Raw genomic sequence first — 25,419 nt, 5'->3', positions numbered from 1 at the left:
GTCTGCCTGCAATGCAGGAGACCTGAGTTCAATCCCTGGGTTGGGAAGATCCCTGGAGGAGGGCATGGCAACTCACTCCAGTATTCTTGTCAGGAGAATCCCCATAGACAGAGGAGCCTGGGGAGTTAAATCGTCCATGGGGTCGCAAAGAGTCGGACATGACTGAGACTAAGCTCAGCTCAGCAGAACAAACCAGATATCCTACTTGCAGCGTAAGTAAAAACAGAGATTAAAAACTACAGCCTATTTAGGAATCCAAAAATAAGTTCACTACAGGTGACTCTCTGGAAGGGAAAAGTTGAGAAGTGTGAGTAGATTGTGAGAGAAACGTCTCTCTCAACTCTTACACCCCCGCCCCCCATGTGTCGTATATTTGATATAAGGAAAAGAGCGTTTTAGGCTTGTCAAAGACTTAGATTCTAGTTCTGACTGCCTATTGTGACCTTTGGTAAGCCACTGAACAGTATGTATGTGAGAGTTCTGAACTGCTTGGGTTAATTCTTCGTGGGTCTGCCATTTGCTAGCTCTGTAATTTTGTGTTGCTATTCAAACTTTCTAGAATATAGCAGGGGCTCAGTAAGTGTTAGCCAACTGTTACCCACTCGGGCACAAAGCTTCCAGCACCCGCCCTTTCCCTTTTCTCTTTCTCTTCCGCTCTCTCCTTCTTCCTCCCATTCTAAAGGGCTCCCTTACTCCCTCTGCGGGCCGACCGCCACAGTACCAAGCCTTCTGGTTGCTATGGGTACCGAGGTAACGCGGTAACCAAGGAGACCAAGGCGGAAGCTCTGGGCTGCTGGCTGCGGCTTGCTAGAGTGACGCCGACGTCTAGGGGCTCCAGGTGGGTCGGCTGGTTGCGGTGGCGGCGGGCGGTGGGCTTCGCAGTCGGCTTAGCGGGCAGCGCGCTGGGTGTGGGTGGTGCAGGAGCGGGTGGGACAGCAGGAAAGGAGACTGGACTCCGGGGGAAGCTGGGGGTGCAGGTCCAGCAGGTGTTAGTTGAACACCTGCCGTGTGTCTTACACTGGGCCAGGCACGCGGGCTGCAGGAAGTGGCTTGACTTCCGGAGTTGAGCGTCTTTTCTCCAAACAAAAGACTTTACAGGCAATGATGCTATTGGATTCATGAACGAGGGTGAACCCCAGATAGTGAAACGTGGGGCTTCTTCACATCACTTGTACCCTTTCTATAACGCAGACTTTTGGAAAGAAGTCTTTGAATCTTGAAAAATTTGGTGCCCTGACAAATCATTTTCACGCCCCTTTTGTAACCTTCCTTCTTCCCAGGCAGCCACATGCAGGCACTTCATTCTTAGAAGTCAACTCTTCCCAAGTAAAGATCTTGGTGAGGGGTGCCAGATTCCTGAGAAATCTGAAGCTGTGGAAGTTTTTTCTTCCTCGTCAGCGTTAGAGGAGCTCAGATAAATATTTCACTTACGTGTGTTTATATATGGAGGTAGCAAGACGTTAAAAAAGTACAAAGTTAGCTACCCAGGATTAGAACTATGCTAACTGTATGTTTATGGAAGATGAAACACATACACACACACACACACACACACACACACACACACACACACACACACACACACACACACCCCTACCTCTACTTCCCTCTAGCACCTTGCCTAGAGTCTGCTAGAGGTCTGTCCTGACCTCCCATAGTATTGCCAGTTGTGTCACAAATTAATTATTTGAAAGAATCTCAGTCCTTTGTTTATTTCCTTCAAATCACTAATACTTCCCACAATTACTTGCTTTTAAATTTTTTCCTACCTCCATCAGAGTGTAAGTTTAATGAGGGTTAGTACTATCCTTGCCTGGTTCACTTTGTTCCTCAGTGCTTTACCTGGTATATGACACATGGAAAAAAGAAAACAAAATGGGTGTATTTGGTTTAATTTTTTTTTCCGTTGGGTAGATTGTTCATTGAATTTAAAGCAGTGGGAAAAAATTAAATACTAAAAACTAGCACATTATTGGAGAAGGCGATGGCACTCCACTCCAGTACTCTTGCCTGGAAATCCAATGGATGGAGGAGCCTGGTGGGCTGCAGTCCATGGGGTCGCTAGGAGTTGGACACGACTGAGCGACTTCATTTTCACTTTTCACTTTCACGCATTGGAGAAGGAAATGGCAACCCATTCCAGTGTTCTTGCCTGGAGAATCCCAGGGACAGGGGAGCCTGGTGGGCTGCCGTCTATGGGGTCGAACAGAGTCGGACACGACTGAAGAGACTTAGCAGCAGCAGCAGCAGCAGCACGTTATTACTGATAGTACACTGTGTGTGGGCACTGTACTAATTGCTGGGGATTCAAAATTCAATGGTAGGTCTGCCTTCAAATATTTGGGATACTTGGGGAAATAACCTTTATATAAGCAAAGCAGAAAATAAATAAATAAAAACACATGACAGCATATAGTAGCAAATGAGTATAATACACATTATTACACATGTTCTTACAGGAGAGAATCTCATTTCTAATGGAAGAAACCTTCATGATAGAGGTGGCCTTTGAACTGGGCACTGACAAAATAAAAGTTGGTGAGCTGAGAAAGTGGAAAATAAGGCATAAGGCTTAGGAAGATTGGAATGCATAATGCAGGATCTTAACTACTAAGCAGAGTAGCTAGGTATTTTTCCCCTGTGTTTAGGGGGAACCATTTAGAGACTAAATACATGGGAGCAATTTGTTATGCACTAGGGTTTCAGTGGTGTCTAAATAAATTGCTGTAAAATTTAGAAAATAGTTTTGGTCAAACAGTTCTTTTTATGACAGGTTAAGTGTACAACAGTGGGAAAAATCTGAATGATATAGATTAGTTATTTTAAGTTGTAGATTTTAAATCCAAAGAGGATCTAACAGGACTGAGAATAAAATCATAATTTCTGGTTTGTCACCAATCTTTGATGGGTGCCTTAATTTTTCCAGGCCTGAAAGATGTTCACAAGAGAACACCTTGGATAACAGTGGCATGTATGAGAACGGATGGGAGAAATAGACTATCAATATATAAAAGGACTTAAGTTTCTAAAAGGTATGGTTTATAAATTTAGAACTTATTATATGTAATCACATAAAGTTTTAGTTGATATAGAGGTAATAGTAATTATATATTACTTTATTATTATGCCTTTCAAATGACTTTTTAAGCTCCAGAAGAGTTTAAGTCTGACCCAGAGGCTCATTATGTTAAAAATAGACTTGAAATCAGAGCAGCTATGAATAAAGCAGAGTCTTGCTGCTCCCCTCACTTACTTCTCAAGGTAGTTTCTAAGACTACCCCTTTCCCTGAACCCTGAACTCTCTGAAGCCCTTTAGGAGCTCACAGCTTTATAGCCATGAATCAAAGACCTTTTGTTTGATATTCTGCAAATTAGGGACGAGGAGGCCCACAGCATCTTACAATGGATAAACAAAGAGGCTCAGACCCCTCTCACACAAAGGTCCCTTGAGTGTAAACTTGGTATCTTTTAATATTATCATTTTTATTTTATTGAAAGAAATATATTAAAATGTAGTTCATTTACAGTGTTGTGTTGATTTTCAGGTATACAGCAAAATAATTCAGATATATATATATATATATATATATATATATGCTGTTTTTTAGATTCTTTCCATTATAGGTTATTACAAGATATTGAGTATAGTTCTCTGTGCTATGCAGTAGGTCCTTGTTGGTCATCTATTTTGTATATAGTAGTCTGTATATTTTATCCTTTCTCCTACCCTTTCCCTTTTGGTAACCATAAGTTTGTTTTCTATGTCTGTGGGTCTCTTTCTGTTTTGTAAGTAAGTTCATTTGTATCATTTTTTTAGATTCCACATATAAGTGATATCATATGATATTTGTCTTTATTTTCCCCTGGTGGTTCAGACAGTAAAAATTCTGCCTGCAAAGCAAGAGATCCAGGTTCGTTCCCTGGGTCAGGAAGATTACCCCGGAGAAGGGAATTGCTACCCACTCCAGTATTCTTGCCTGAAGAATTCTATGGATGGAGGAGCCTGGTGGGCTACAGTCCATGGGGTCGCAAAGAGTTACACACTACTGAGCAACTAACACTTTTAGTACTTCACTTAGTATTATAACCTCTAGGTCCATTTCATTCATTTTTTATGGGTAGTAACATCCCATTGTCATTTTCACAGGACTACTTTTCAGTTTTAGTTAGAAATTATTTTAAAAGCGTATCTTACCCCTTGATGTAAAGCTGAACTTTTTCAGTTTTTTGTAAATGAACCTGCACATAGAAGGTAAAAAGTGGGTGACTTAGGTACCATTTAGTGCTGTGAGGGAGTGCTTAATTATCTTAATTGGCTGAAATATTGAATGCAGCCATGATATTAATCCCTGGTTTACTTTCAGGGCCTATGGTAGGAGAAAATGACATGTGCTTATTTTGTAGGCCACTCACAAGCACAAGATATTATGCTATGGATCATATGTTTATAGTCCTTTCTTTAGCTTTTAAAAAAGATGTTAATTTTAAAATATTATATATAGCATAATATTATATTTTAATATTAAAATATATTGCATATGTAATACATATGCATTTAAAATAAGGATCATATCAGACAGATAAAATATTACCTTTTTTATTAATTTAAGCAGTTTTAATTAAATTCATTTTCATTTAACATTTCTTGCTTGGGTCTTTAATTTCTTAGTACAATGGTAAACATTTTAATCTATTCAAAATAGCTTGCTTATTAGACCCCTTTAGTATGTGTTAATGGAGAAGGCGATGGCACCCCACTCTAGTACTCTTGCCTGGAAAATCCCACGGATGGAGGAGCCTGGTAGGCTGCAGTCTACCGGGTCACTAAGAGTTGGACACGACTGAGCGACTTCACTTTCACGCATTGGAGAAGGAAATGGCAACCCACTCCAGTGTTCTTGCCTGGAGAATCCCAGGGACGGGGGAGCCTGGTGGGCTGCCATCTATGGGGTCACACAGAGTCTGACATGACTGAAGCGACTTAGCAGCAGCAGTATGTGCTAAAGCAAGGAAAAATCCTTATTTATTGACTTTTAAATCTTCAAGTCTAAGATTATCTGGATGGTTAGAAGAATCAACTAACCTTAGAAAAGATAAGTTTTCCATTACATGAAAACAGTGGTTTCCCAAATAGCGCATTCTGCCAATGGTGTGATGGTAAATTGTCTTTGCCTAGGGCAACTTTTGAATACTTTGAATTTCCATTAGTAAATTTCTTGTTTCCATTTTGTGATGGCAGGCCTCGATCTTTGGATTGCTTTCCCAAAGTGGGAACTTATGAAAAAGGATGATTTAGAACATCATAGGCTGGGGGGTTCCCTTTTCTCCACACCCTCTCCAGAATACATTGTTTGTAGATGATTTTGATGATGGCCATTCTGACTGGTGTGAGGTGATACCTTCACCGTTATAGCTTTGATTTACATTTCTCTAATAATGAGCATTATTAATCATCTTTTCATGTGTTTATTGGCCATCTGTCTATTGGTGAGAATGTCAACTGATGCAGTCATTATGGAAAACAGTATGGAGATTCCATAAAAAACTAGGAATAAATCTACCATATGACCCAGGAATTCCTCTACTGGGCATATACCCTGAGAAAACCACAATTCTAAAAGACACATGTACCCCAGTGTTCATTGGAGCAATATTTACAATAGTCAGCACATAGAAGCAACCTAGATGTTCATGAGAGATGAATGGATAAAGAAGTTATGATGCTTTTATACAATGGAGTGTTAGCCATAAAAAGGAAAGAGTTTGAGTCAGTTGTAATGAGGTAGATGAGCCTAGAGCCTCTTATACAGAGTGAAGTTAGAAAAACAAGTATCATATGATAACACATATATATGGAAGCTAGAAACATGGTACTGATGAACCTAGCAGAGAACAGACTTGTGGACACAACAGAGAAGGTGAGGGTGGGATGAACTAAGAAAGTAGTATTGAGATACATACACTGTCATGTGTAAAATAGTGGGAAGTTGCTAAATAACACAGGGAGCCCAGCCTGGTGCTCTGTGATGACCTAGAGGGGTAGAATGGGGAGAGGCTCAGGAGGCTCAGGAGGGAAGGGACATATACATATAATTATGACAAATTTGCATTGTTAGATGACCCAAATCAACGCAACACTGTTAATTGACTTTTCACCAATTAAAGAATAAAATGAGAAACAAAAACAAACAAAATACATGAGCCATTCTGGGTCATATTGTGTATTTGTATCCGGGGGAGAACAAAGTTGAGGACAGAAAAATGATGCAGTCTAGTAAATCAGGGAATGAGAAAACTTTCCAAGCAACTACTGAACTTTTGCTATTCAGTTATAAGAAAAAAAAAAAATCAAAGGACGTATGGAATTATGAGGTTTGCATAATAGTTTATCTGTATTTCCCTGGTTCCATTAGGAGACTAAAGTTTTGTGCTTTGGTAGTCTTCCTACTCGTGTTGTTATATCCTTATTGTCCAAAGAAAGGTGACTAATTCTCTGTTGGTTTTAGGAAAGGAAATAGGCAGAACAGCATGACTCACAATTATAATTTTCCTTTTTTCTTCATGCAAGAAAATTGACTCATGTGTGTGACTTGATAAAACCTTTAATTGAGAAGAAGCCTTACTAATTGCATTCAGTGAAGCAAAATGCCCACTGAATAAGACTATTTATTGGTTAAGTAACATTATCAGCAGAGCTGTAAATCTGAATTATCTCACCCTAATGAAATTTACAGATTTTTCTTTCATTCATTTCAGTCTTCATGTATCCATTCAGCTTTATGCATAATGTACATACACATATAAAATTGTATTGTATGTATCAATGCATAAATGAAACTAAGTCAATTTAAGTTATTGTAATTAATCAGACATATTAATTTGGGGCATTCTTTTTTTTTTTAATGATAATGATAATGATTACATTATGGAACTTTTCATGGAAAACTTACAGTAGACTGAGGATCTGGCAGTTGGGTTTCTGATAAAAATCAAAAAGGGATACATAGACTATGTTACTCTATGTTCTAGAATTTTTTAAAAGGTATCTTTTGTAGCCTCTGTTTGATAGAAATGAGACGAAAAGTTTTACCTACAAAGAAAGGATAGGAGCAAACCAAATTTGGTTTTTCATTCCTGTGATTTCTTTAGTTCTCTTTGACACTGATTTCAGCTTTGAAAGACAGGACTGGGTGGTGGAGAAATGAGTCTGAGTTTGATGTCTCTCCTAGTACTTTCTCCTTTCAAAATGTCCCACGGTGTTGTCTTTATTTGTGTGATTTTTCCCTTTGATTGTGAGTTCTTTGAGGGAAGAAGCCATGTCTTATTTACCATTGTGACTTCAGGACTCGCAATATGCATCAGAAAGGAGCAGCTGAATAACTGTTGATTGAAGGCACAAATAAACCTAGTCTTATTATATAGCCATTATGTTACTTACAATGTAAAATTATTTTGTATAATTCCGTTTTGGAATTCTCTTCAAAGAATAAATTCCTTCAGAATTTTTCCAAAGTAGTAAAAATCTATCCTTCCAGGCTTGATTTGATTTCTGGAAGCAAGTAACTTGAAACTAGATTTGAGTGAACAGAACAGTTGCTCCTGCTGGACAGTATAATTTTTAGTTTTGAATGAAGAATAGCAAAGTAGATTTGTGTGTTTGTGGACTCAGCAGACAGTCTCAGAAGAGACATTCCAAAAATGTTTTATCAGTGGTTGCATCATTGAAATTATAAAATAATCCCCCAGAGATTTGATTCATTCGATTGTGTGGACAATAGATTTACACTTAATTATTCCTATTTTGTTATACTTGATAGTGTATTTACTCAGGGTTGGGAAGATCCCCTGGAGAAGGGAAAGGCTACCCACTCCAGTATTCTGGCTTGGGAAATTCCATGGACTGTATAGTCCATGGGGTCACAAAGAGTCGGACGTGACTGAGCGACTTTCACTTCACTCATTCTGATGTCGTCTCTCCTGAGTCTTTGAGCAAAGCTTCCAGATTTATTTCCTCTTCTTCCTTATAAAATTTTCATACTGAATTAAGTAAGTCAGACAAAGAAATATCGTATAACATCCTTTATACGTGGAATCTAAAAAGAAATGATACAAATGAACTTACGAAATGGAAAGAGACCTACAGACTTGCAGAACTAACTTATGGTTTCAGGGTTGGGGAACAGATGGGAGAAAGGGATAGTTGGGGAGTTTGAGATGGATATATACACACTGCTGTGTTTAAAATGGATAACCAACAAGGATCTACTGTATAGCACATGGAGCTCTGTTCAATGTTGTGTGGTGGCCTGGATGGGATGGGAGTTTGGGGGAGAATGGTTACACGTATATATGTGGCTAGGTCCCTTCGCTGTTCACCTGAGGGTGTCACAACATTATTTGTTAATCAGCTATTGAAGAAAGTGAAGGAAGTGAAGTTGCTCAGTCGTGTCCGACTCTTTGCGACCTCATGGACTGTAGCCTGCCAGGCTTCTACATCCATGGGATTCTCCAGGCAAGAATACTGGAGTGGGTTGCCATTTCCTTCTCCAGGGGATCTTCCCGACCCAGGGATTGAACCCAGGTCTCCCGCCTTGGGCGCAGATGCTTTACTTCAGTACAAAATAGAAAGTTAAAAAAAAAAAGTTTTGTAAGGAACTCTCATTAGCTACATTCTGTATTCTGCTTTCCAAATGCTTTTTAGGCACTTAAGTCACCCATACTGGGCCTCAGCCTACATTTCCAAATTTACACCTTCTTTCCCCTCTCCATTCAAGAGCTGCTTTCCCCCCCCGCAGTGAGGAAAGTTCATCCAGTCCACATGTTCATATATTAGCCTCCTTTCACATTAAAGCTCCAGGTTAAACGCTAGCTAGCTTGAATTCTCTTCTTTGGCTCCCTTCTTATATCTGTAAATTTTATAGCCTCTGTAATTCCTACCTTGTTTTATGGTGTTTATATATAGGTCTTTTGTGCCCTGTTTGACTCTACACTATGGGAGCCAGAAAGCAGATCTTCTCCTTGAGTCCTTCATATCTCTCAGTTTAGTGCTGTGCGTATAATAGAGCCTTAATAAATATTTGTAGGGGTTATGGCACATATATAAAATGATGGTATCAGATAGTTTGAGTCTTTATACTATGGACTCCATGATATTGCCTCTTATATTTAAAAGTGTCTGAACTTTGAAAGTTTTTATTCATATAAAAATCTAATAATTGTGCATATGCTGTGATTAGTTTCTCAGTTGTGCCCAACTCTTTTGCAACCCCATGGACTGCAGCCCGCCAGGTGCCTCTGTCCTTGGGGATTCTCCAGGCAAGAATACTGGAGTGGATTGCCATGCCCTCTTCCAGGGGATCTTCCCAACCCAGGGATCGAACCCAGGTCTCCCGCATTGTGGGCGGATTCTTTACCAACTGAGCCACCAGGGAAGCCCAATAGTTGTGCATGCGATTCAGTAATTCAGCGTTACAGACTAAATGATTCTAGAACCTTGAATAACTTGGATACTCAGGAAATAGGGTGTTCTGAATAACTTAATTTTCTGATTAACTTGAGTTAGGCAAAAAATCTTTTTTTGTTTCATTTCTTGTTGAAAAATTCTTTCTCAATATGCTAATTTCTGATGGTAGCAGAGTATTGTTACAGTTTTTTGATAAATGAGATTATTACACTGCCTTAGGGTAATTACTGCATACCTTAATTCTTATTTTACATTAACATACATATATATATATATATATATATATATATATATATATGAAGTTTTTGAGCTTGAATTGTGTTTCTAAGGTTCTTTTCACTATATTTAGCTCTGGATTTTATTTTTGGCTGGGAACAAATATCTGATATATATTTTTGTAATCTTAATCATAGAAAGAGTCAGAATATGTGCTTTTTTTGTTTTAATGATTTTATTCTTCACTTTCAGTTGAATGTTTCCACAGTCTTGTGCTATGTAATTTTTGGTAAAATTTTTGTTCCATCAGATATGTTATAGCTATAGCTATATTAGTATGTAGTTATTTGTATAACTTATATATAGCATATATAATAATTTCTTGTTGCTTAACCTTTGATTTGACCTCTTCTCTCAAAATTATTTCTGGTTTAAAATTTTTCCTGAATTATATGTAGTTTCAAATCTTTAATGTAATCATTTTACCTCTGAAGTAATTCTTTTGCCTTTGTTACTTTTTCAGAAGTTTTCACAAATCACAATAATTTTTAGGTAATACTAAGAAAATCATGAACACCAAAGATTTTGTGGTTCTTCCATGGGGAAAACCTGGAAATTCTGTAAAGCTAAAATATAAGTAAGTGCATATATGTTTATTACTTAAGTAGAAGAAGTTGCAAAAGTTTCTATGTATTATAATTTAAATACTTTTCATGTGAAGCTGTTAGAGTTGAAGTAAAATTTTGTGAATTCTCATCTCCATTTTCTTCACATTGCTGTATTTTTATAAGAGAATAGATTTGAAAGATTATAAATCTATCATGGTTTAAAATGAGACTAAAAATATTTATGGCACAAGAATCTATGCGAATTGGGACCATCAACTATTGAAGCAATTTAACAGAAAGTTACTAATTTTACTAACACTTATTCAAAATTATAAAAGAATCACCCTGAAGAACTGAAAGCAATTGAAATTGAGAGAGACTGTCAAGGTGAGAAACCTTTAAACGGGGAAAAGAAATCACTAACTAAGCTGAGTTCCCTGCACTCTACAGCAACTTCCCTCCCATTAGCTATTTTACACATGGTTCAGTTCAGTTCAGTTCAGTCGCTCAGTCGTGTCCGACTCTTTGCGACCCCATGAATCGCAGCGCGCCAGGCCTCCCTGTCTATCACCAACTCCTGGAGTTCACTCAAACTCATGTCCATCAAGTCAGTGATGCCATCCAGTCATCTCATCCTCTGTCATCCCCTTCTCCTCCTGCCCCCAATCCTTCCCAGCATCAGAGTCTTTTCCAATGAGTCAACTCTTCGCATGAGGTGGCCAAAGTAATGGAGTTTCAGCTTCAGCATCATTCCTTCCAAAGAACACCCAGGGCTGATCTCCTTCAGAATGGACTGGTTGGATCTCCTTGCAGTCCAAGAGACTCTCAAGAGTCTTCTCCAACACCACAGTTCAAAAGCATCAATTCTTTGGCGATCAGCCTTCTTCACAGTTCAACTCTCACATCCATACATGACCACAGGAAAAACCATAGCCTTGACTAGACGGACCTTTGTTGGTAAAGTAATGTCTCTGCTTTTTCATATGCTATCTAGGTTGGTCATAACTTTCCTTCCAAGGTGTAAGCGTCTTTTAATTTCATGGCTGCAGTCACCATCTGCAGTGATTTTGGAGCCCCCCAAAATAAAGTCTGACACTGTTTCCACTGTTTCCCCATCTATTTCCCATGAAGTGATGGGGCCAGATGCCATGATCTTTGTTTTCTGAATGTTGAGCTCTAAGCCAACTTTTTCACTCTCCTCTTTCACTTTCATCAAGAGGCTTTTTAGTTCCTCTTCACTTTCTGCCATAAGGGTGGTGTTATCTGCATATCTGAGGTTATTGATATTTTTCCCTGCAGTCTTGATTCCAGCTTGTGCTTCTTCCAGCCCAGCATTTCTCATGATGTACTCTGCATATAAGTTAAATAAGCAGGGTGACAATATACAGCCTTGATGTACTCCTTTTCCTATTTGGAACCAGTCTGCTGTTCCATGTCCAGTTCTAACTGTTGCCTCCTTACCTGCATATAGGTTTCTCAAGAGGCAGGTCAGGTAACGTAATGTATCTATTTCAGTGCTACTCTCTCAGTGAGTATGCCTATGGCTGATTCATGTTGATGTATGGCAGAAACCAACATAACATTGTAAAGCAATTATCCTCTCATTAAAAAGAAATAAATTTTAAAAAAATTATAAAAAAATATATCAATGACTACCCTTGCACTTTTCAATGTTAAAGGACATTACTTTGAGTCAGTTCTCCTAGGAAGGGTACCTTCTGTCCTAGATTGCCTGGAAGATGCATTCAGCCTGAACCAAGCAATTCTGGGTATTGTGGGAATTTCAGGACTTGTAGGGGTACCAAAACGTTCAATGTACTCTTTCCCTTTGAGGTCATCTAGAATCACTGGAAATTTCCAAGGCCTTTGTCTCAAATATTATTCAGAACCAGCCAGCATGGGCTAGGGGCAGAGTATTGATATTTTAATTTTAGTTTCTGAGTTCCTTGATCCAGATCAATAGTACTGTGGTTACTTAGTGTCTTCAGAACTTTCCTAACTGTCACTTCACCTTTGAGACATTGTGTGTAAAAGCGTTGTGTCAACTGGAAGATGTTGTATGGCATTATCATTATTAGGTTTATTAGCTTTTGGTAGGGAATGGAGCTATCTAATTGCTAGTATTGCCAATTTTCCTTTTTTCAATGCAAAAGAAATGGGCCGTGCATTTTGGTGATATGTTTTAAGTCTGTGTGTATTTACCTTTAAACATTCATTCAACGTTTGTTAAGTACACATATTCTACACACTGTGCTAAGGAATGATGGATACAAAAGAAAGAAGTCACAGTCTTTGCCCTCAGGTAGCTTGTGGAGGATGCGAATATATAAAATTGTATCTACAGAGTCATATGAAACATGGTGTGATATTAAAGCACAGGCAGTTATGAGAATATAGCCCAAACTGCTAGGGCAGAGGTGAGGAGGTCTTGTCTGAAAGATGCAGTTACTTGGGTGGTTACTGGGTGAAATGTGTGCAAAGGCACACAGACACGTAGTCTGGGGACTTTCAGGCATAGCCAGTTCGCTAAGATTTATAGAAAAGAATTGGAGAGAATTGCAAGTCACCTAGTTAATAAATTAATTTGTATGCCACACTAAGGAGTTTAGGATTTGTCTTGGAGATGAGGGGGAGTCACTGTTCCCTGGCCTGTATGTCTCCTTGATTCATCCATGATTCACAACCTATAGAAACTAGGCTTGGATCCCCCATTCTAAGGTCATTGCTCTGGAGTTTCTTTTCTTGCTCTTTCCTTGTTCCAAGTTTTTTTTATTTTTGTTTGTTTGTTTGACATTGTCTTCACAGGTGTCTTAATATTGTCTGACATGTTAGAGTTCTCCAACTCCTGTCTCTGTTTCCCAGCCTCCACACAGTTTTAGTGCGTTGTTTCTGCCTCTCAGATTTGCTGTGTTGACATGGTCTCTGTAGGATCAACTTCAGGGTCTGCTCTTCTGGGTCTGCTGTCTCCAGGAGGAATCTTCTATCTTGTTTCAGATCCACAGAAGCCCACAGAATCAATTTGACCACTTGGTCAGGAGGCTAGTTCCTTTTTTACCACAGTGAGATTTTCCAAAACATTAAGATTTTGTAAGCAAATAAGTGATACAGTCACATTTGTGCTTTTTGAACTCTTTCTCTGGAGGCCATGTGGAAAGTGTTGTAAGCCACTGAGACTTTGGGCCAATAATTCTGAACTGTGCCCACAGCCTACCCAAGAGTGACCTCATTCAGGAAACAGCTCCTAGGGTTAGCTCAGGTTTCTTCCTTTTCCCTTCCCTGATCGGTCTTTAGGTCCAGTTAATTCTGTTTCCTTATAGTTCTCGAATGTTGCCATTTTTGTCCCCACTGTCTCCATCTAGTCAGACCAGCACAATATTAATAGTCTCTTAACTGGCTTCCTTACTCAGCTTTGCACCCTCTAATTAATATTCCATGTGAAGAAGGCTGAGCCCCGAAGAATCGATGCTTTTGAACTGTGGTGTTGGAGAAGACTCTTGAGAGTCCCTTGGACTGCAAGGAGATCCAACCAGTCCACTCTGAAGGAGATCAGCCCTGGGATTTCTTTGGAAGGAATGATGCTAAAGCTGAAACTCCAGTACTTTGGCCACCTCATGCGAAGAGTTGACTCATTGGAAAAGACTCTGATGCTGGGAGGGATTGGGGGCAGGAGGAGAAGGGGACGACAGAGGATGAGATGGCTGGATGGCATCACTGACTCGATGGACGTGAGTCTGAGTGAACTCCGGGAGTTGGTGATGGACAGGGAGGCCTGGTGTGCTGCAGTTCATGGGGTCGCAAAGAGATGGACACGACTGAGCGACTGAACTGAACTGAGCTGAACTTTCCATTTATCTCCCTGGACTTGGGGTCATATCTTTGACTCACTTGCTCTTTGGTGACTGATGGCTACCTCTGAATTATTTCCCTTTCTTATCGTCTTTATTTTTATTTTGGCTCCTTGCCATAGCACACATACCCAAGTGGCCCACATCGCTTAATGATAGTAAAGCACCAATGAAATAATGAAAAGATTTAAACTCATGACAGATAATGAAAGCTAGAGAACTAGGTTGCTTTACTTCTACAAAACAGAGAGAGTGAGTGACTAATGCTGACAAGAGAACAGAGTTGTAAGACAAAGGAAATCAAGCTGTCAAAAGCTTGGTGAGACTCAGACATTATTACAGAATCTTCTGTACAGGAATCTGTTAGGGGGCTCTGCTCTATCCTCAGAAAGTTTTCTTTTTGTTGCTTTCCTTTGTGGAAACAATCAGTGGTGCTTGCCTCAGTTTCCATTTATCCCTTTGATGGCTCCTCAACCAAAACTCTTAACAGGCGCTTTTTTCCTAATAGGCCCCAAGCAAACTCTTCTCTCTTTCTTTCTTTTGTATTGTACATGCATGGCATAAAGGTAGAAATTTATTGAAGTTTTCCAAGATGATTTATTTAGCAAAAATATGTATTCTGCCTATACAGAATAGTTATTTTAAACACTGTGATTCAAACTACTTGAATCCTTTGAAGGCAGTATGAAAATTAGAAAATGATTTTTAGTTTATTTTCTATTTGTGTGTCATGGATATTTGTGCATATATAAAGACATAGCTCATTCATAAAGTGAATATAATTTGAAACTTCTAGCAATGTTTTATGAAAAACAAAAGTCCAAGATTTGAAGTTGTACCTTGCTTGAGGAGAATATTAATTGATGGCAAATGCTAGCTTTAAAAACTGTATTTCAAAGACAAAAAAGGAAGTAGTTAAAATATGCTATCACATATTTATTACTCCTAATTTTAATTAAATTTTTTATTAAGGACAAATAGGACTATAAAATTATTTTGCCTTTTTTCTTTTTTTGGGAAGGGTTTGTTTGTTTACCTCAAATGAAATTTTACATTTAAATCATCTGCACTTAAATCTTGTTCAGAAATGCTCAAGAACTGAGAATGGAGAAAGTACAACTAGAGTTGGAGAACCAAGAGATGGAAAAAAAACTACAAGAGTTCCAATTAACAAGGAACAAAGAAAAGGAAGAACGAGGGTAGGTGACACTTTAAAAGAATTTTAGAGAAATAAACTGGTCTCCTCATTATAAGCTGAGGTCCTTATGTCAAGAACTGTTTTATGTTTATGTCAAGAACTTCCAGTTCTTCCCTGGTGACTCAGACAGTAAAGAATCTACCTGTAATGCAGGAAAGCCGGTTTCGATCCCTGGGTCAGGAAAATCCCCTGGAGAAGGGAATGGCAACCGACTCCAATATTCTTGCCTGGAGAATTCCATGGAGAGGAGCCTGGCAAGCTACAGTCCCTGGGGCAGCAAAGAGTCAAACATGACTGGGCAGCTAACACGTTCACATCTAATAAGCAGAGCGTTGGCTTTTTTTTTTTTTTTTAAGAAAAACTATTTTTATATTGGAGAGCATTGGTTTAATCAAAGATGTTTCAATGAGGTACATCATCCCAGGTGACAAAGTTTATTGTGTGTCTTGGTGTTCTTATCCTAATGATCCAATGGCCAGTTCTCTCTTTTTTATTGTTGTTTTGGGGGTTTTGTTTTCTCTTGTCTTTTTATTGTTTTGTAAACTTCACTGCTTTGGACTTAGTTTGGGCTCCTCAGCGGACTATGAATATATCTGTGAAATGGAGTTCCTGAAATTAGCCCCCAGGAGTGGTTTCCATTAGTGGAGGAACCTTTTCTAGGTGTTTTCAAAAATGTTCTAAGGCTTGACTGGGTTTTCAGAATACTAAAATGCTTTTCTAAGGTCACATAGATAGTAAATGTCGTAGTCCGAATGAGAACCTGCCACTCACTGGTCAGGAAGATGAAAGTTCGGTTTTCCAGTCTTGGTTTTATTATTTATTAACTCTGTGATCTTGAGCAACTTTTTTTCTCATTATTGTTTAAAATGGGACTTGAGGTCCCTGCTCTGTTGACTTCAGAGGATTTTGTGAGGCTCAAATGAAAGTGCTTTGAAACTATAAAATGAAACCTTTTGCCTTCTTAGCAATCTCTGTTACCTTTCACTGTGGGAACTAATTTGAAGTCTTAATAAGGCATTCATCACGTAGTCGATCTGCTGAATTTGGGTCATATTGCTTTGTTTCGTTTTTCTCTTTACATTTGTGAACACTTAGCTTTTAAAACTACATGGCAATCTGTAAAATTTCTTATAAATCAGTAAAACTATCTTTAGTCATTGTAAATGTCTTTAAAAATGAAATTCTTCATCTGTGTTTGGACATTTCACTTTTATTCATTTCTTTTCAAATCTTCCAAGTATAGTAGAGTTATATATTAGAATTACTGAGGCTATTGTGGCATTATTGATATTTCATTTTCATTTTGTGGTGGTCTGTTACATGTTAACAACTGAATTTCCATTTCCTGAAACAGGGAAAATATATTTGTTTTCATTAAAAGGAGAAATGTATTTAGTAATTACATTTTGTCTTCCGTTGATATATATTGAAGGTCAAGTGGATACCATTGGAAATCTGGACAAGTAGGCAAATTGGGTAATCAATCATACACAATGTCACAAAATAAAGGAAATGTTATTAAGGTAAGAGAACACTATTTGAGTCTCAAGCAGTTTGCTAAGAATATATAAATTATTTTTTAAGATCTTGCTTTCCCTTCCATACTTAAGAACCTACAATTCTTATTTTTAAAAGCTTTACATATTATTGGATTTTGATTAAATTTTATGGGTTAATATGCAACTTTCACTGTTCAGATATGTTTTTGGTTTTCATCTGCACATTGAATTTTAAAAATTCACCTTCAGTTGAATTTTTCTAAATTCAGTTTCTCCTTTCAGTTCGGTTCTGGTTTTCAAGTATGGGAAGCAGAACAACATAGTTCTGTATTAAAGTGAAAGTGAGGTTATTTGATATAACAAATGACAGACTTTTTCTGCCTTTTTATTGTATCACATTTATTTAATATGTTCATGTTCTGCTTGAATAATAAATATTCTTAAGTTGTTGATTCCATGTGTGAAGATACCCGAGGGAAAACTGCTTTAAAATTTCCCAGCTATAGAATTTCTTTATCTTTACTATGTATTGTAAAATATACCATTATATTTAAGGTTAAAAGAATAGGAGTATCCTTATGTAATGAAAACTGTTTTGCTTCTCTATTCTTTAGTACAAGATCCGTGACTTTGTAAGTTTTAACTTATATAGCTTTTTCCTTTTTATATACCTATCATTAAACTTTCATTGGACCAGTTGGCATCTACAAATATCTTATTTGGCACTTCTAGCCTTTTTGGCTTTGAAAAAGCTTTTTATTCTTTACTGTCTTTCTCTTACTGAGATATGTGACTTTAATTTTTGAGTTAAAAGTTTTATAATCCACTTTGCATTTTTCATTATCTTTCTGAGACATTGTTCCAGGCTTTAGATGTTGTTGTAAATATATTAAAAGTGCTGACTCTTTGTGATTATTGATTTATTTATTCAATAGCATTTATAAGTTCCTTCTTTGTCTCATAGTGAATTGTCCTTGTTCTCAAGGAGATCCTTATGTAATGTAGAAGACAAGGCACATATGAAAATATCTACAGGAAAAGTCACTATGTAATTTTTGCCATTTAGTGTATGAATCCTTTGTGCTTGGGAAATAATAGTTTACCTCTAAAATATGTGAGAGTGTGCTAGATATATTTGTTAGGAAAATTGATGAATAAGTCATAATGCCAGTTCCCATAAACCTCATAATTGAGTAGGAGGGTGAAAGCCTGGGGTAGGGTGGGGAGGCACAGAAGGTGGGAGATAAAGGAAGATTGGACAGGATGGGAGGAGGACTGAAAACCAGACTCTGAGTCTTGACTTTTTTCACTGGGTGAATGGAATTCCCTAAGAGTTTTGAAGGCAAGTTTAAGGTAATGATGTGTACTGGCTGATCTTCTCAACATCCAGTGCATTTGGAGTTTGTAAGTAGAGTAGAGAGCAAGTGATATTCACATTCTTTTGATCATGTACCATATCAATAAAGAATTCATTTTGAGAATGAACTTGCTATCCACAATTTTTTATTTGCTTATAGATATAATCTATTTATATGCATACTAATTTACTAATATGTCATGTGCATTGTAAAACAAAATATGGACATTAATCAGGGATGATATAAATATGAAGAGATGTTTCTTTTTCTCTCTTTGGTCTTCTCCTGAGCTCCCTCAGGCATGCATGTATGCTACTTTTACCACTGGTACAGAGACAGAGAGACTACTTACAAGACTATTAAAAGGTCCGATGAGAAGAGTTTGAATTAGAATGTAGCGAAAGAAATATAAAGGAAACATGGAACCAAACACAGTGAGAAAGGAAAGGAGAAGTAAAATATATAAGTGATATTCCAGAATGAATTGCCTAGGAGATAGAATAAATGATGGAGCTGGAGAAAAATTTCTGGTGTTTACATTTAGGCTTCTTCCTTCCTTCCCCCTTTTTCTTTTCCCAGACCTATTGAGGTCTGGTTGGCTAATAAAATTATATTTAAAGAGTACAACATGATGGTTTAATATACATATACATTGTGAATGGATTTCCCCCACTGAGTTAATTAACATATCCACATTTGCTTTAGTTTTTATAAGAACATTTAAGTTCTACTTGTAACAAATTTCAAAGACTTAGAGTTTTGTTTATACTCTAATGTGCTGGCTGAAGCTGAGAGAGTAAATGTGCCACCTAAGAATTTATAAAAAAGGAGAAGAAGGGTGTGAAGGATAAAGGGCAGGTATGAAGGATAAAGCTCAGAAAATATGGAGGCAAATAAAACTTTAATATTTGCTCACTACCTGTTTTTTACCAACCAACAGTGCTTATCCTGTTTTATCTCTTTGAGTGCTTATATCACTCTTCAGAGACAGTTGCTCTTTTTTACAGTTCCACAGATGAAGTAATTTAACACCGAAAGTTGAATAACTTGCTCATGTCAAAGGTCAGGGCCAAGATTTGGAATGCAGGTTTTCAGGTGGCTAGTTTGGCATCCCACTCCAGTACTCTTGCCTGGAAAATCCCACGGACAGAGGAGCCTGGTAGGCTGCAGTCCATGGGGTCACTAGGAGTCAGACACGACTGAGCGACTTCACTTTGACTTTCCACTTTCATGCATTGGAGGAGGAAATGGCAACTCACTCCAGTGTTCTTGCCTGGAGAATCCCAGGGACGGGGGAGCCTTGTGGGCTGCCGTCTATGGGATCGCACAGAGTCAGACATGACTGAAGTGACTTAGCAGCAGCAGCAGTTCTAAGATAATTTGCCAGTCCTCTAGCGAAAGGAGCCTGAGAAGAGAAAGAATGGGAGAAATAGAGTCAAAGTAATGTAATGTAATTTCATAGGAGATAAAAGTCAAAGAGAACATCTTTAGAAAAAAATGGAGAAGTCAGCTTTGACTGATGTATTTGTAATGAAAAAAGTTGAATATAGTTTTATTCCAATGTTTTTCAGCTGGGGGCAATTTTGTCCCCCAGGAGACACTTGGCAATATCTGGACATATATTTTGCTATCACCACTGAGAGGGATATTTTTGGCTAATGGTGTGTAGTGGCTACAAGTCAGGAGTACTGCTGAACATTAGACAATGAGCTGGGCAGCCCTCATAACAGAGAATTATTTGGCCTAAAATAGTGGTACCAAGGTCACAGAATCCTGTGCTAGACAATATAGATTAAAATCCTGACTCATGTAATTAGTTCTGTGATTTTAGACAAAAATTTAACCTTTTTAGACAAAAATCTAACCTGTAACCTTTCTTGGTCTTATGTTACCATGTTTGTAAACATGTGTAACAGTACTTGCTGACTACTTCACAGAGTTTCAAGCAGTGCATGAGATAATATGTGTGAAACCAATGTAACATGAACTGAAAATCATGTTAAAATGGTTATTTACGGAGAATGAGAATTTTTAAAAACACTACATTTGATTTGATGGTTGGGTTGTCATCAGATGTAAGAATTTATTTCAAGTTGTTGAAAAAGAAAGACAGGTGGAAATGAGTAAAGGCTAAAGTTTCAGTGAACATGAGAGCAGAGGGCGACCTGTCAAGGGTTTAAGAGGCTCAAGGAAATACTTTATTATGTGGGAGACGATGGAGCCAGTTTGTAGCTGAGGGATACGTTGACTAGTGGAGGAAACACTGAAGATTAAATCAGAGAGGTGTCAGTTGCTTGGGGCTTTGAAGAGGTGGCTCCTTGAGGAGGGCTTGACCAAAGGAAAGAAGGCACATTTCCTTGAGACAGGAAAGATGGAAAACGGGTGATAGTAATGGTACATTTTTTAGAGGTTGCTTTTGACAGGCAGTTGGAGAAGGCAATGGCACCCCACTCCAGTACTCTTGCCTGGAAAATCCCATGGATGGAGGAGCCTGGTGGGCTACATTCCATGGGGTCACCAAGAGTCGGGCACGACTTCATTTTCACTTTCACTTTTCACTTTCATGCATTGGAGAGGGAAATGGCAACCCACTCCAGTGTTCTTGCCTGGACAATCCCAGGGACGGCGGAGCCTGGTGGGCTGCCGTCTATAGGGTCGCACAGGGTCGGACACGACTGAAACGACTTAGCTAGCAGCAGCAGCAGCAGCAGCAGTTTGACAGGCAGTGAGGCAGGAAGCTGCGGAAAAAGTCTTTTATAGGAAAACCTCAACCTTCTTAGTAAATTTGAAGGCAAGATCAACTGTTCATATTAAGGAAGGGAAATGGGGGTGAATTTGAGTTATTGGGAATGGAGAAGATCTGGAGTTGCCACTGTGGGAATTACGTTTGAGGTTTAGTAGCAAATGAGCAAATAGGTTGCTGAAGAGCCATAGGAGCCCAGTAGGCTTGTTCAGCCTGGATTTGTAGAGGACCCAGTAACTTAATGGGGCTGCCCTGGTGGCTAACATAGTAAAGAATCTGCCACCTGTGTGGGAGATCCAGGTTCAATCCCTGGGTCAGGAAGATCCCCTGGAGAAATGAATGGCAACCCACTCCAGTACTCTTGCCTAGAGAATTCCATGGACAGAGGAACCTGACAGGCTACAGTCTAAGGGGTCACAAAGAGTCGGATACAACTGAGCAACTGACACTTTCAGTTGCTATTATTTCATCACAGTGATAGGTAGTTATGGGATGTTTAAAAGGGAGGAGGTAAGGAGATTGTGGTTAGCGCTCAAAGAAAGTCTGGGATTTTGAAGGTGTGGCCATTCAGCTTGCTGCTTAGGTCCAAGGTTTGGTCATAATGGTCAGGGGGCTGAAGAGGCACTTTAAATATGCATAGCAGTCAGCGTGTAGGAGGGTTTTCAGCATCAGGATGTTAGGTGAACACAGACATTGAGTCTCCAAGACCATCACCTTAGAGAAGTGATGGAGAGAAATACTGAGCATACTGCTGAGGTTCAGGTGGAAGAGGATTCTGGGTACTGGTGAAGGCAGTGAGTGGATGGTGGGAACTTCAGTAGAGGCAACTTGGCTGAACGATGAGAGCAGAGCAGTGTTCTGGAAGCAGCACCGAGGAGCAAACAGGTAGAACATTTTCCTTCTTTCTGGGTGAGTGCAAGGGAATAGAAATGTAGCTAGTCCCTCTGGAGAGTCCTGTGGAGAAGGTTGTGTGTGAGAAAGGTGGGTCCAGTTACTGTGACCTGTTGGAAGAGATATGTTAAGGAAAGGTTTAAGGCATAATACAGTTAAATGACTAGTTAATAAGGGTTTCATGGAAGGGTGGGGCATCCTGGATGGAAGGAAAAGTAGTGGAGAATGGCAAAGGTTAAATAGCTAATTGAATTAAGAATGAGACTTTTGGAAAAAGTGGCTTGTAGAAGGCGCGAGGACCCAGCATGGCAGTTTTAGGACATTAGTGGCAGTTTGCAGGCATTTGTGAATGCTAGGGAGGCGGATGAAGACAGCATAGTCTGACCCCAATGGCCCAGAGGATATGTCTGAGCCGCTAAGCTGTCCTGGCCCCTGATGGGACCCCTTTAGCATCTCTTGGTGGAGGCATAAGTTGGCTAATGAGGTATATAGCTTCAGTATATTGAATTCCTGATGTTTTATGTATATACACATATATATCCTGGATGTATACATAAAACATCAGGAATTCAGGATATATCCATATATATATATGGATATATGTATATGTGTGTGTGTATGTGTTCTCAGTCATGTGAGCATTGAGTCCTGTGAGCATATAGTCCATGGGGATCACTGTTTGTGACCCCCATGGACTGTAGTCCACCAGGCTCCTCTCTCCATGGAATTTTCCAAGCAAGAATACTGAAGTGGGTTGCCATTTGCTACTCCAGGGGATCTTCCTGACCCGGGGACTAACCCATGTCTCATGTACCTCCTGCATTGGCAGGCAGATTTCCACTTTGCTACCTGGTAAGCTTTTGGAGTAGGGTTGGACCAGGGATACACACACACACGCATGAACAGCATGTGTTTGCGTGTGTGTGTGTGTGTGTGTGTGTGTGTGTGTCCCTGGTCCAGCCCTACTCCACCCTCATCTTTTTCCCCAATAGATAAAAATCAGACTTAGGAGGAAATTCTATTTACCTAAAAATAGCAAGCTAGCAGTTTGTTCATTGAAATATTGTATGCAGTTTGATTCATTTGAAGTAAATATGGCTGTATTCACAGAGCTGAAAAATATTCACAATAACAAGAACAAGTTACAATATGTCCCTAATAATGGGTTCATTCAGCTTTAGTATGTCCATTCTGCCCAGGTAGCCTATAACCACATTTCAGTATATCATTAAGGTAATAATATTGCAGAATTTGGTTATGAAAAATGGGATTAAATTATCTGTAACTTGTATAACACTGCCAGTTTACAAATAAAAGTGTTATTCACATTAAAAATGATTATTTCAATTCTATTTGCTAGTCTGTTGTGTTTGGTACATAGCATCTGAGCAGCTCTTTAAAGAATGTGAGAAAACAAATGCTCTTCTGAAGCAAAACCACTGGATTTACTGAGAATAATTAGGCCTAAATTTTCAAAGATAACTGCAGTGGTACAAGCTGTAGACATAGAGGCAACCATTGTTCTCATATTCTCATGTGTGAATTGGGCAATTGAGCATGGAAATTGAAAATTGAAAATAAGGCATGAATCGACAGTGTGTGTGTAAGTGTGCACCATGCTCTGTGAATGTCTTTGTACTTCAGGTGTTGGTTTTAATAAGACCGAAGCAGGTACTTGCAATCGGCAAGTCTGTTTCATTTCTTAAAATCTGAAGATCCAAGGATTTAGGGAAAGTCTGGGATAACAAATAATATATTTGAAAAAGGCTATGTCTATGATGCTTAAATGCATAGTTTTCTAAATTGGGCAAATACAGATAATAATGTTAGCATTTTACAGTTTTGTGAGCAGAATAGCTCAGTCAGAATTCAGTTTAGATTCAGTCTACACAAATATTAGACTTTGTGTGTTTCAGAAAGATCAGAGATGGAAAAGGCATACTGAGCCTTTATAATATTTAAAAGCTAGTGCTTTCCTAAAATCATTTCATAGAGATGTGTAACTTTTGTTTAAAGATAATTTATGACTTTTTTTTCTGAAAATATATTTTCCTTTTGTGAATTTTCTCTTGATTTAATATATATTTGCAGTAAAGATGATCTATTATATTATTCTTTGAAAATGTTTGTTTTGTTCAAGATGCAGCAAAATGTTATGGCTTTATAGTATTTTTGTTAGTCACTTAAGCTTTGAATTATACCTGAAAAATAGTATCTATTTTGTTAATACAGTTTTCTGCTGGAAAAGTGAAATTAAAATTACTGAAGGAGCAGCTTCAAGGTAAACAGTTTACACTGTATTATTAGGTATTATAGATATAATTATTTTTTAACCTTTGACTTACATAGAAAGTTGAACTTCTAAGACTATTCATGCAGTATAATGACTCTAAACCCCAAAATGTTGACTCTTTATCTGTGATATTCAAAATATATTTTATCTGTGTTTTGGGGAAGGGCACTTATTTTATATCAAAAATCAACTTATGATATGACTATAATAATAGTATTTTTGAAAGATGAAGACTTACATAGCATTGCTCCTTAAACTTTATTAATATAATATCTTAAACAGGAAGAAAATCCTAGCAGTATAAAATTATAAACTGAAATTTTACTCTAGGAAATTAAAAGAACATTGAAAATTGCTTTTTAAAAGGAATTTAAAAATAGCAAAAACAAAATTTGAATTTATGGTAATTCTAAAAGAAATGAGATTTCTAATATAGAGGATAAACATTTAACTTGAATAATTAAGATAATTTGATAGAATATGTTCTAGAAATACATATAACATTTATTGTAGACGTTGTTCTGTATTGGCTTCAGTTTCATCCAGAAATGGGACAGAACGCTATAGGAATTCTATCCAAAGCACAGTTTTTAGCATTCTGTAATTTTATGTGTCTAGTTCGATTGAGCTTACAGCAGAATGTGTATGGGTGGCTGTTTGTGGCCCCTGGTCACAGGGGGTGGGAGGGAGACTGTGGGCTCGCCAGTACTGGGGAGATTAAACTTGGCTACATGCCATTCTTATTGGGCACCTGATATGTATACACTATTTGAGAATATAGAAATGTTCATAATTTCCTTACTTCATCAATCAGAAAACTGAACATTGTATTTTAATGTGATTGGTCTTTGTTTATTTTTCCTTTCAGGACCAGTGAAACAACCACTAAATTATAAAATGGCAAATTCTTCTGAAAGTGACAAACCCAAGATAAAAGGGAAGGTTTGCGGGCAGTGTGAGAACAAAGCTGCTCTGCTAGTACGTACACTGGGATAAAATCTTGGAGCAGAACTCTCACATGGGCTCATACACTTGTCCCGGCTTAAGCTGCTTTGGTAGCCACGCACTTTTCCTTCATGACCCTTGCTAAGAGTGAATTGTGCAGGCTGCTGGGAAAGGCCAGTGCTAAATGATGCGCTGAGTCTCAGCTCCTCATTCCTGTTTAAGAACATGACCTAATTCTTGTCTCTCTCCCTTGATCAAGCCTATCAGCACACAAATATGCTGCATTATTTCCCAAACCAAAGAAGAAATTCTTCTTTGATCCCCAGATCTGCTCTTGCATCCCTTTCAGTAACACTTCTG

The 25,419-nt window shown here is 38.3% G+C and overlaps 1 protein-coding gene across 12 annotated transcripts in view; it reads left to right on the top strand.

Moving 5' to 3' along the window:
• The first annotated feature begins 438 nt into the window (after positions 1–438).
• Positions 439–25,419, top strand: part of ZBBX (zinc finger B-box domain containing) — a 125,439-nt gene continuing 100,458 nt past the window's right edge. For 2 of the 12 annotated variants that reach the window (XM_086317983.1, XM_086317978.1), the window contains exons 1-7: positions 439–838; positions 2,927–3,032; positions 10,232–10,316; positions 15,218–15,331; positions 16,763–16,853; positions 24,054–24,102; positions 24,983–25,092. In XM_086317983.1, the coding sequence (XP_086174109.1) occupies positions 2,984–3,032; positions 10,232–10,316; positions 15,218–15,331; positions 16,763–16,853; positions 24,054–24,102; positions 24,983–25,092 (498 nt within the window). In that variant the 5' untranslated portion in view covers positions 439–838; positions 2,927–2,983. Of the gene's footprint in view, positions 839–2,926; positions 3,033–10,202; positions 10,317–15,153; positions 15,332–16,762; positions 16,854–24,053; positions 24,103–24,982; positions 25,093–25,419 lie in introns of all 12 variants that reach the window. The other 10 variants (XM_086317990.1, XM_086317986.1, XM_086318021.1 and 7 more) reach the window with 6 other exon arrangements.

Source organism: Bos grunniens, chromosome 1 (assembly GCF_055505025.1).
Source record: "Bos grunniens cultivar Pamir isolate PY7600 chromosome 1, Bosgru_T2T1.0, whole genome shotgun sequence".
Taxonomy (NCBI): Eukaryota; Metazoa; Chordata; class Mammalia; order Artiodactyla; family Bovidae; genus Bos; species Bos grunniens.
Note: the sequence above shows the minus strand (reverse complement) of the source record. Positions and strands in the feature narration are given on the sequence as shown.